The 12,013-nt window shown below is 43.4% G+C and overlaps 1 protein-coding gene across 5 annotated transcripts in view; it reads right to left on the reverse strand.

The window, feature by feature from the left end:
• EXOC2 (exocyst complex component 2) overlaps positions 1–12,013 on the reverse strand; it is a 200,271-nt gene that overhangs the window by 48,503 nt on the left and 139,755 nt on the right. For all 5 annotated transcript variants that reach the window (XM_033216034.1, XM_033216031.1, XM_033216032.1 and 2 more), the window contains 2 exons: positions 11,567–11,633; positions 6,869–6,985 (listed from right to left, as the gene is read on the reverse strand). In XM_033216034.1, the coding sequence (XP_033071925.1) occupies positions 6,869–6,985; positions 11,567–11,633 (184 nt within the window). The remainder of the gene's footprint in view (positions 1–6,868; positions 6,986–11,566; positions 11,634–12,013) is intronic.

The following is a 12,013-nucleotide window of genomic DNA, read 5'->3' on the forward strand; positions in this document are numbered from 1 at the left end:
GAAGGGAGCCTGCTGAAACAGGGCACAAGGGAAGGCTTTGTATTTTCATCTGGTGATGGATGCTGGACTGCATGCACATGCTGGACCGCGTGATGCTTAAGCATCAATCCGTAAGCTTAAGATTTGTACCTTTTACTGCAGGTAAATACCTCATTTTTTAAAAAAAGAAGGGAAAAGATGAGTTGAAAATAAATGGATGTGCAAATAGTTAACAGGCAGATGCTACAAAAAGAGAGTAGAATGGCAGTATTAATGTGTGATAAGGCAGGACCAACGTCAGGAGTACACAGCTCATAATTTTTGTTGTGAGGATTTAAACAGATATTCAGGAAACTTGCATAGCACACTGAAAGTGAATATACAATAAATGCTAGCAGCTATTTCTATTATCTCAACGGCTTCATTTTCACTAACGCCCTGCTCACACTGGCTGTGAGGAAGGTCCCTGCCACACCATGGCTGTCAGATGATGCAAAAGGGCTGAGCTGGGACGGGAACAGCAAACTAGAGAGGTAGAGAGAGATTTGGAAGATGCTTCAGGGGGTGAGTTGAGAAGAAAGACTGGCAAAAACCATCATGAGGAATGATGTCAAGAATAATTCCCAGTAATGGATGAATTAATTTTTAAAATGTGGTACATATACACAAGAGAATACTATACAGCCTTAAAGAAGAAGGAAATTCTGCCATCTGCAACGTGGATGGTGCTGGAGGACCTTATGCTCAGTGAAATAAACCAGGCATGGAAAAACAAGTACTGTGATCTCACTCTTCTGTGGAATCTACAAAAGTCATTATCACAGAAACAGAGAGTACAATGGTAGTTACCGGGGCTGAGGGGAGAGTGGGGCCGGGAAAGGGGAGGTGTTGATCGAAGGGCATGGCATGGTAACCACAGTTAATAATAATGTATTGTATATTTCAAAATTGCTAAAAGATTTTTAATGTCCTCTACAAAACGTAAGCTGGTGAGGTGATGGATATGTTAATCAGTTTGACTGACTCTACCATGTATACATAGATCAAACATCACATTGTGCACCACAAAAACCCACAATTATTGTCAATTAAAATGAATAAACAAAACAGAAAAAAAGGAGGCATTCCCAAGTTGTGACTCAGTGGCTCACAGTGGCCGCTGGCTAAGTCGGGGACACACGAAAGAGAAGCTGTTTTGAAGGAGGAAGATGACGGGTTTGGCCAGGTTGCTTTGAAATCTCAATGGAAACTTCCGGGGAGGATGTCTGGTAGGAAACAGACCTAAGGTCTCAGAATGACAAGCAGGTCAAAAATAAAGAATGTGGGAATCACGGGCATCCACCAGTGATGGGTGAAGCTGTGGCGGCAGATGAGGCTGTCTACAGAAACTGCCGAGTACGAAGAGGAAGCAGACAAATCAAATGCCCAGAGAACAGAAATACAGGGGATGGTTAACACAATTATGTATGTGGGTTACATTTTATTGGCTTAGGTTCAAGGCTTTTGGCTTAGGAAAGCCACACTCTACCCAATTGGAGAACCAGCGGTTTCACTCCTTATTTCCCGCACTTCCCAGCTTTCCAAAGAGATGCAGTGCCTTTCCTCTGCTCTCTGAACAGCATCTGGAATGTGAACTCTGATGTCCTTTCTTGCTCTGTGAAACCTTTTCTCAGGTACTTTCTGTACTGGGGAGGTAACACTTTGTACATGACACAGTCTCTGAGCCCTTCTGACGGCGTCTCTCTCGAAGCACGCACGTTTATTCTTTCCTTTCCTGCTTGTACAAGAAACTCAAGGGTCAAATAGGGCCAAAATTTAGCCTCAGTGTTTTGAAGGCAGAAACACATCTGATCAACTTATAATTTCTGTCTGTAAGATCTTAAACTCTGAAAGAGATTAACTTACAACTTATTATATAAAATAGCCTCTAAACAGAATTTAGCTGATTTTGTTTATCTGTACAGCACAGCAAGGAAGATGAAACACACACATACAGAGATAACACAGTAGTGAAGACATAACACTGCACTCATTCACATCTAGGTATTCACATGGTTTCCAACTTGAAATTTAACTATATTCCATTCAGCTAAAATAATCAAATATGCAAAATACAGTATATGCAGTTAAAGCAAAACTCTTTAAAATCAGCTGCTCCATATAAAGGAACTTCCCTGGACATACAAGAAAAAGGCGCTGCCCCTCCACACCTTTCACACTGGAGCTTCTGAAAGACATATACAGGCTTCAAATAAAACTTCAATTAAAAATTTAATGCCAGGCGTGTTTAATGTCTACAGGCTTCGTCAGGTGAAAATGTGCAAGTATACAAATTCTGAATTCGATGCTTTTTAAAGACTGGGACCCATTAAAAAAGTATTTTATATAGGTAAAAACACTCCCTGGAATTATGTAATTATACCTACCACAATAAAATTATATGCTGAAGTTTATTAACCACACAGCTCTGTTTTTTCTTTCTCAGAGGTCTGAAAGAATTTGGTTGGTGGCAAATTTGGTTTGCACACTTAAATTGCAACTTATTTGCAATATATTTCTTAACTCTTTAAGAGCCTTCAAAATTAGCTCTTCTAGAATACAGTCAATGAACAGAAGAAAAAGCGCTAACCTCCTAAACAGAAAAAGGCATGCAAATTAAAATACAACGAAAGCCTATTTTAACCTATGGAACTAAACATCGTAATTAAAAAGATGACAGAAATGTGATGAGATCAGCTTCCAAAAAGCAATCTGGCAATATTTACCAAGTGTCTTTGGGGCTGTGAATCTGCTTTGGGAGTCTATCGTGAGGAAGTCATTAGACATGTGATCAAAGACTATCTTTCACTTCTCAGGAACAACAACAACAATTTAAAATGACCTTAAGGTTGCCAGTATGGGAGAGGTTAAAAATACTATGGTATACCTACACTAACAAATGTTATAAAGCCATAAAACACATTTTACAGAAATCTTCAACAAAAATGGAAAAGTACACACAACAGAATATACTCAGTAGAAAAACACAATGTCAAGTGAATTCAGAAAAATGTTTCTTTTTTCTCAAATTCCTTTTCACCATGTTTCATATTTTGATAACATATAGATAGGATATATAAAGTCATGGTTACTACAAATACTAAAACAGTAGTGTCTACCTTTGGTTAGTGCATTATAGATTATTTTATTTTATTTTATTTTTTAGACTTCCCAATACTTTTTCTTTTTAAAAATAATGGTTGGGTCTTACTTTTATAACTTGAAAAAAAAAATGCATAACTGGAAAAAGACATCTCCAGGACTTGAGCAAAAGTTAAACGGCACGGGCAATACTGATGAAAATGCACGCACATGGCAGGACGCTCCCTGTTGGCACACACTGTCTGGATTCAAACAGCACCGAGTCCACCAAAGGTTTATAATGGGGCTTATTTTTAAGGAGGAACCTTGTGGAACACGATGATTTGGATACCCTGATCTCAAGAATTACCATTCAATGTGGTTTCAAAAAGGCCAAAGCAATGTTCACCAGCCAGCCAGCCTCACGTCCTGCTTTCATTTCTTTGTTGTGCAGTGGACCCTTGAACAACATGGGTCTGAACTACATGGGTCCACTTGTGCACCCACTTTCTTCCACCTCTGCCACCCTGACACAGCAAGACCGACCCTCCTGTTGTTCTTCCTCAGCCCATTCCACGTGAGGACGAAGACCTTCAGAACGATGATTCACTCCACCTCATGAATAGTGTTACCACACTTTCTCTTCCTAACAACTGTCTTAACATTCTCTGTTCTCCAGCTTACGACATTACAAGAATACAGTATGCAACAGATGATACACAAAATGCATGTTGATGTGCTGTTTTATTCCTAAGGCTTCCAGCCAGCAGGAGGCTACTAGTAGTTAGGTTTTGGGGTAGTCAAGAAGTTATACTCAGATTTTCGACTGCACAGGGGGTTGGCACCCCAATCTCTGAGTTATTTAAGGGTCAACTGCATTCTCATGAGACCAGTTTTGTTCTTGAAGATGCGTGGTGCCGGACCGGAAAGCATCCCGGATTTAGAATGAGGAGATGTAATTTTGAGTCCTGCCTTGCTGTGCTACTTACAGGTCAAGTCCTTGACCTCTCTGGGTACCTTTCTCTAGGAAGATGATGGAGCTGATGATACCATCCCTGATTTCGTCCCAGGACTATGTGCACCAAATAAAAGTGTACGTACAAAATCATTCTAGCTTCGAGCGTCACCGATCATTACATTTTAATAATCCCCTAAAAACATGCATTTGTCTCCTGTTCCTATATTAAGGCTAATTTATCTCCATGGTCCAAGGTGAGGAACAGGTGAAGGGAATGAAAAACTGGCCGTTTCATGCTTCTCCTGGCATAAGTACCAAAAAGAAAGCAGGAGGAAATATACCCAGAAGCAACACTTGGCCAACCCTGGCTCACAGCAGAGGAGTCTGAGATAAGGTCTGACCCCCAGTGACATGAGGATGCCCAGTGACAGGAGGTCCCCCTATGAGAGACCCTCATCTTCAAGTGCAGAAGCAGAGAGGGAATGAATGAGCCAGCCACTGTGACCTGTGCCCTGTGACTTTTCTGGGATCGATGCCTCTAGAATTATTTGTCATTTGGAGGGAAAACTATAAAACAGTGGCAGTCAGCAGACCTTTCCCTTTGATGCCAGAAATAGATTTTACTTGGTTGGAATCATGAAAGTAACAGATTCACAAATTAATAAAATCAGTGCAAATGTTATCATCTAAATCGAGTTTACTATCTATTCATTTTAAACACAACTGAATTTCAAAATATTCAAGATGGTCAATTAAAAAAAAAATCCACATTCTGAGTGGGAAAGAGCCTACCATTTATATTGCTACATCTCCAGACCATCTGTATTACCTTGGTCTCAAAATGATCTGGACAAAGACAAGGAAGGATATGAAAAAATCTTTTTAAAAATTAATTTAATTATACTTCTTAATGATATAAAGTGAAGCAACAGTTCCTACTTAGCACTGCAAAAAACCTAGAGAAAACCAAACTTGTTGCTTCTTTTACATGCAATTCCTAATCATCTCACATATTTTAAAATAAATAAAATTCCTCCAATAAATATATTCATGTCATTATTGTTAAATAAAAACAAAGCAGCCACCTTCTACAAACAGCCACTGTTTTACTGCAAGATCGCACTTTGCAAATCTTGACACAAAATGTCTGGAAATACACGAGACATTTGGCCCCAAAGGCTTAAGCCACAACATTTCTCATCAGGATGATTAATCTTTACGAAAAGGCAGGAAAACAAGACAGGACCGCCCACTCTGACATTTTCATTCTTTGACCAAAAAAATCCCAACGTGGTTCATGAACTGGAACCACCATCTATAAAAAGTAGGTAATCCTGAGTGCATGTTGATTATAAGATTAACCAGATCATTATCGTTCTCATTCTTTGCATTGAGAAAACTGTACTGACATTAAAAAGTGGTACCAGCATAGTTTTACTGAGAAATCTGATAAACCTTTGCCCAGGAACCAATCAACCTTAATAACAAGGTTACTTCATTTTTTTCCTTTTCTGCTTAGTTGAAAAATATATAAACAACAAAGTGTAACACTAAGAAAACTCACTCCATTAATTTCTACTGTGTCCCTTTTGCCCGCCTTTCTGCACGCTGTGACTGGAGAGTAGGGAGGACATGTTTTTCAGGTAGGATACAGAGCGTCCCACAGCTGTTCTGAGCCAGCGGGCGTGTGTGCATGCGTGCACGCGCAAAGCAGCAAAGCAAAAGCATCCCTGAGGTCATACAGAAAGGGAGAGAGGAAGGAGAGGTGTGAAGAAGCAGGAAGAGGTTTTTCTGCAGGCTCAGGGAGTTTGCTGCTGGCTGTATCTAAAGTGTTCACCTAAAAAGAGTCAAATATGTGGTAATTCTGAAAGATCTGGGTTTGCTGCCTTTCCCTCCTTATTTTCTTCCCTCCTTTTCCACAGCTCAGGTCAGGAGAGAACCAGCTCTAACCTTGAGGCAGTTTTGCTCTAGAGAAAAGAAAAGAGTATTATATCAGCCATTCAAGGTGAACCACGGGAAGGAAGGGAACCATCCAAAGATGGAGCGGGGGAAGGCGGGAGCAGTGTGGGCGTGGGGCAGCACGCAGAAGGAATGGGCAGCAGTGTAGGCATGGGGCAGCACGCAGAAGGAATGGGCAGCAGTGTGGGCGTGGGGCAGCACGCAGAAGGAATGGGCAGCAGTGTGGGCGTGGGGCAGCACGCCGAAGGAATGGGCAGCAGTGTGGGCGTGGGGCAGCACGCTGAAGGAATGGGCAGCAGTGTGGGCGTGGGGCAGCACGCAGAAGGAATGGGCAGCAGTGTGGGCGTGGGGCAGCACGCAGAAGGAATGGGCAGCAGTGTGGGCGTGGGGCAGCACGCAGAAGGAATGGGCAGCAGTGTGGGCGTGGGGCAGCACGCAGAAGGAATGGGCAGCAGTGTGGGCGTGGGGCAGCACGCAGAAGGAATGGGCAGCAGTGTGGGCGTGGGGCAGCACGCAGAAGGAATGGGCAGCAGTGTGGGCGTGGGGCAGCACGCAGAGGGAATGGGCAGCAGTGTGGGCGTGGGGCAGCACGCAGAGGGAATGGGCAGCAGTGTGGGCGTGGGGCAGCACGCAGAAGGAATGGGCAGCAGTGTGGGCGTGGGGCAGCACGCAGAGGGAATGGGCAGCAGTGTGGGCGTGGGGCAGCACGCAGAAGGAATGGGCAGCAGTGTGGGCGTGGGGCAGCACGCAGAGGGAATGGGCACTGACAGCAGAAGAACACAGGTGAGGAAACAACTTGCAAACTGAGCTGGTAAAACCCCCGACTTGTGCATTGTACATGAACTCGCTTACCTGTGTTATTTTTTCTATTCCCTGGAAGTTGTGCTTTTCAAAATGTTCCGCGATATTTAGGAAGGTGTGACGTTCTAGAAAGCAGCAATTACTTAGGACTATCAAAAGGCGCTGTTCCTAAAAGCAAAACACAGTTTTAGAAAATCACATTTATAGTGCCAGAGAGAAGAGCTGATGAACACTCGCCAAGTTTAATTATAATCTCCGCTCTTTAACGTCAATATTCAATGCTTTGCTGTTCTCGGCTGCTTCTTTCCCAATATCATAACATAAAGAGAAACACAATAAAATCCTGCTACTTCACTATTTGCTTAGAGTTACATGCAATATACTAAAGAATCAAATATTTCCTTTAAAACTTAACAGCTCGTATGGAAAAACAGATTGATAAAATCCCATTAACTAGGATCAGTTGGGAACTGGGATCAGTGTTTCTTATGAAAAGTGTTCTACTATATTGTTTACTGAATACTTTGTATATAAGAAAAGGCTACGGGAATAAATATTTTTAATAACTAATTACATTTAAAATGTAGAAACTATTATAAAACAGTTCATAAATTTTTTATAACTTGGAAGAGAATTATACTGCCATACATCTGTATGATGGGCTCCTTCAAACACCTTAGGCCATTAAGAACTGTTTGTGTTTGCAGAAGAAAACAAGGAGCAATCTCCCTCTAACGGGGAGTGAGGGTCGCTGAGGGTGGAGGACTCCACCTTAGGTTGCGGTCAGTGTAGCCAACAGGAAAGGGTACAAGCCAGTTATTTCTACATTCTCCAGGATTCTGTCGACCTAAAGTAATTTCTTACAAAAATTACCAGACACAAATGCTAATAAACACTGTGTCTTTTCACAGTTCAAAACTACTTGGTAAATAAAATTCCAGGAATTGCCCTGATGCTGCTGGTGCGGTTCACCAGGGCGCCCGACCCATGCTCCTGCAGGTGGGCAGGCCTTCTCTGGAACAACTTTGACTCATCTAGAGCCTTGACTTAGATCCTTTGACTAAACCTTTGGCAAAAAAAACCCTTTCCATCACATACTCTGCATGCTCTTTCTGTGCATAACCAGAACAACTTACAGTAAAATAATTCGATATAGTAAGTGTGGATATGTGGAAAAAAGATAACATCCTTGAATTTAATTGCCAAGCATGTTTTATATCTCCCAATACTTTCATTTAGCTCAACAGTTTCCAAAAACTTTCTAGATTCTTTTATTTTAAATGTTCCCATCTTTATTTCTGGCAGAGTGTATAGCCTATTCACTAGCTGTTTTTGGTCAACAAATGTAAGTAAAAGGCCCAGGGATTATTAAAGGATTGTCAAACAAGTGAATGGCCTTGAATTACCCTATGGATAGGAAATGGGGTACAAGACACGGTAAATAGGGTTGTATTATGTATAATACTCCTCCACATTTCGTGAATAAACGGCCAGAAGGAACACAGTGAATAAGCACTGGAAACTCGTCCAGGTGAGGTAGGGACGAGGACGCAGCACTCCCCTCCAGTCCCTGGGCCTGGAATTACCATGACACAGTCCCTGCAAGGACAAGGAATAACTAAACGTGACATTTCATCAGCTGCCCTGAACACGCTGTTTGACTCAAAAACCTCAGCTGGTTGCTCAGTTTTGAAAATCAATCCTTAATTACTTTTTCCTTCCAGACTCAAGCCTCCTTATCTTGCAGACCTGAGCCTGCCACATCTTCTCTGCCCTGTTAATTCTCTTTGTTTTCCCCATTGTAATTTGTATGGCTCTTAAAACACAGAAAAGCTATTTGAGTGATTTAAAGTCTGACTCCTACAAGTACATTGTTGCTCAAATCTAATCATTCAGATGCAATAAAAGTGGAAAGAAAAACTGAACCGCACAGACTCTCAACCCTGGATGACTAATCAGAAGCTTATTAACAACTAAGACGGAGACGTATATTTGAAAACAACAGCTCCACCTATCAAACGCAGCACGTGCAGGTGACGAATACGGTCTCGTGTTATTTCAGTGATTCCCCACAGCATCTCTATGACGCAGGCATCACCACCACAGTTTTGTTCAGGAGAACACGGGGCCTGCGCCCGCTCAGTGATGTGCCCAAGGTCACACAGGATGTGATCCAGTGTCTTCTGACTCCAAATCTAGGTATCCCTCTTACCATAGCTGCTTCCCTTCTGGATAACAGAACAAGAAAGACCCTGAGAAGATCGCACCAAATCTAATGAGATAGCTTTCAATGGAGAATACAGAGGAATTGAATTTAGTCACAAAAAAACACTGGAGAGTAAGGCAGGAGAGAGGAGGCCCTGCAACCTGCAGAGACACATGTGAGGGGCCTGGGGATCGTTGAGAATAGGCTCAATGCGAGTCAGCAGAGAGCTGCAGCGTCGCGGGTCACAGGGAGTCCAGGGCTGACTCCTGTGCTCCACCCACTGGACGAGGCACAAGAGCAGGACCACCCCAAGTGCAGGGGCACAGCACACCAGGAGGGAGTGCCTGAGGACTCAAGAGTGCCAGCAAGGGGAAGACTCCAGCAGTCTCTGTTCGGGAGGTCCTCTCCTGCAGCCCTGTCTCCACAGGACTCCCCTAGCCTGCTGCATTTCCATCCTCCACAAGCCCCTCAGCCCTTGAGGCTGCCAAGCATTCCTTTGTTTAAATGCGATTTTCCATCCCTCTCAGGAGTGCGGTGCTGCTGTATCCGGATTTCCTTCTATCTCTCTGATGAACCCTTTTCAGGGCAAACTGAGGCCCTCTGCTACTGGTGAGCCCATAAATACTGGCACCCTCAACATTATTTTTATATATTTGGCCCTTCTCTCATCCAACGAGGGTGGGGTTCCCCAGCTTCCCTCGCTTTCTCTGGGCGCCCTGTTGCAGGAGCACAGAGTGCCTTGGCGGCTCTGACCGGGCCAGCTGGCTGCTTTCCCCCAAGTGGGGACCCCGACCTCCCCCCACCAGGCACTGATGACACTCTTTAGGCTACAGCTGGAAAACACTGAAGGATCAACCATGTCACTAAACAGCAGAAACCAGCCCCGCCCTGAGGCAATGCTTTAAACCCTCCTGTAAAATCCATACCCAGCCCCCTCACTGCCGACACACCTGGGCAGGACGTCGCTCCCTGCTGTTGCCTGTGCGGACTCAGGGCCGTCCCCTGCATGTCGCTCCCTAATGCTCTGCACTGATCACCCTGCAGTTCACACTTCCTTCTCTGGAACGCCAGCTGACCTCGCTTTGGGATGGCTCCGGACGGCTGCCACCACTCCTGGGGTGACTCCACCTGCAATTCTGGCTCAACAGAAGAACCAGCATTTTCTTTTTTGTTCAGCCAGAATTCTTAGTGTTCTTATCTACTCCCAGGCCTTATATATTGCTCATGTGCTGCTGATTCACAAATCTGTATCTGTATTTCTCTCCTGGGATCTAAACAAGGACATTCAACCACCCACTGGATATCTCTACCTGTATGTCACCCATTCAACAACAAAAACAAAAAAAAAAATGGGTTCTCTTGAACCTGTTTTTTCCCTGAATTCTCTATCTCAGTGAATGGTATCATTCTCTACCTAGTCATCCAAGGAATTGAATCTAGAATAATTTTTTAAATTACTTGGATCAAACCATATTTTTTCTAATATACCAAATCCCTTATTTGGGTATTCATACTTCTATACATAGCAGAAAATTTGGGTCAAACAGTTTTCCCGTGAGACAGACACACACACCACACACACACACACACACCCTTCCAACTCATGACAAACCAAAGAGGGTTATTTATTATTATTTTTTTGAGATGGAGTCTCACTCTGTCACCCAGGCTGGAGTACAGTGGAGCTATCTTGGCTCAGTGCAAACGCCTCCTCTTGGGCTGAAGCGACTCTCCTGCCTCGGCCTCCTGAGTAGCTGGGATTACAGGCGCCTGACACCACACCAAACTAATTTTTGTACTTTTAGTAGAGACAAGGTTTTGTCATGTTGGCCAGGCTGGTCTCGAATTCCTGACCTCAAGTGATCCACCTGCCTCGGCCTCCTACAGTGCTGGGCTTACAGGCGTGACCACCATGCCTGGCCAGAAAGGGTTATTTTATTTATGACAGCTAGAGTTTGAGTTTCAACAGATGAATTTATACACGTGATAATATATGTTTGTGAATCTTCTTGAATACATATATACATTTTTAAAAGTATGTGTGTATATATACATATGTATATAAGCAGTGTGTGCATACATCTGTTTGTGTATAAGTGTGTGTGTGTAGAGTTGAGGCTGTACTCAAATTAAAGGCTATGAGCGAACTTACAGAAATAAAGCAGAGAAAAACAGAACTTCTCTGGCTGAAGAGGCAAGAGCTGTGAGGGGGATGGCACCCTTGTCCTCTGCCCCCTCCCCAATCCATCATGGCAACTCTCAAGCACCAGGAACTACAAAGGCACCCATTTAACACCCAGAAACCACACAGACGCAGACAGTATATGGAATGCCTGAAATTGCAACTTCAGCTGAAAATGTGAAGTGTGAAATTCATGTAAATTATACTTTCCTGAACATTTCACATAACAGAGCTCCAAAGCACAGCACAGTGTCCTACACCGCATGCTACAGCAACGAGGCAGGAACAAAGGAATCAGATTTGTGAAATTGTTGTCATACAGTTTTAAAGCGGTTTACTTTCTAGTTACCGTCTGACTTACAGAGGTCAAGCTGAAGTCTTCATGGATACTTCCAAACAAATCAGGGGAAGAAACATCCACAGAGAGACTGAACATAGAAGCAAGTAGAAACGGTTACAAATAAAGCACTCAAATTCAAAAATGCAATGAACTATATGCAAATTTTAAAATGCAATGAATTATGTGGAAAACATTTGGTGAAAGTCACATAACTTTTTTTTTTTTTTTGAGATGAAGTCTTGCTCTTGTCCTCCAGGCTGGAGTGCAACAGCGCGTTCTTGGCTCACTGCAACCTCCGCCTCCCAGGTTCAACCGATTCTTCTGTCTCAGCCTCCTGAGCAGCTGGGATTACAGGCACCTGCTACCACACCTGGCTAATTTTTGTATTTCTAGTAGAGACAGGTTTTCACCATGTTGGCCAGGCTGGTCTCAAACTCCTGACCTCGTGATCTGCCCGCCTTGGCCTCC

The sequence above is a fragment of the Trachypithecus francoisi genome, unplaced genomic scaffold (assembly GCF_009764315.1).
Source record: "Trachypithecus francoisi isolate TF-2019V2 unplaced genomic scaffold, Tfra_2.0 Lachesis_group10, whole genome shotgun sequence".
Lineage (NCBI taxonomy): Eukaryota > Metazoa > Chordata > Mammalia > Primates > Cercopithecidae > Trachypithecus > Trachypithecus francoisi.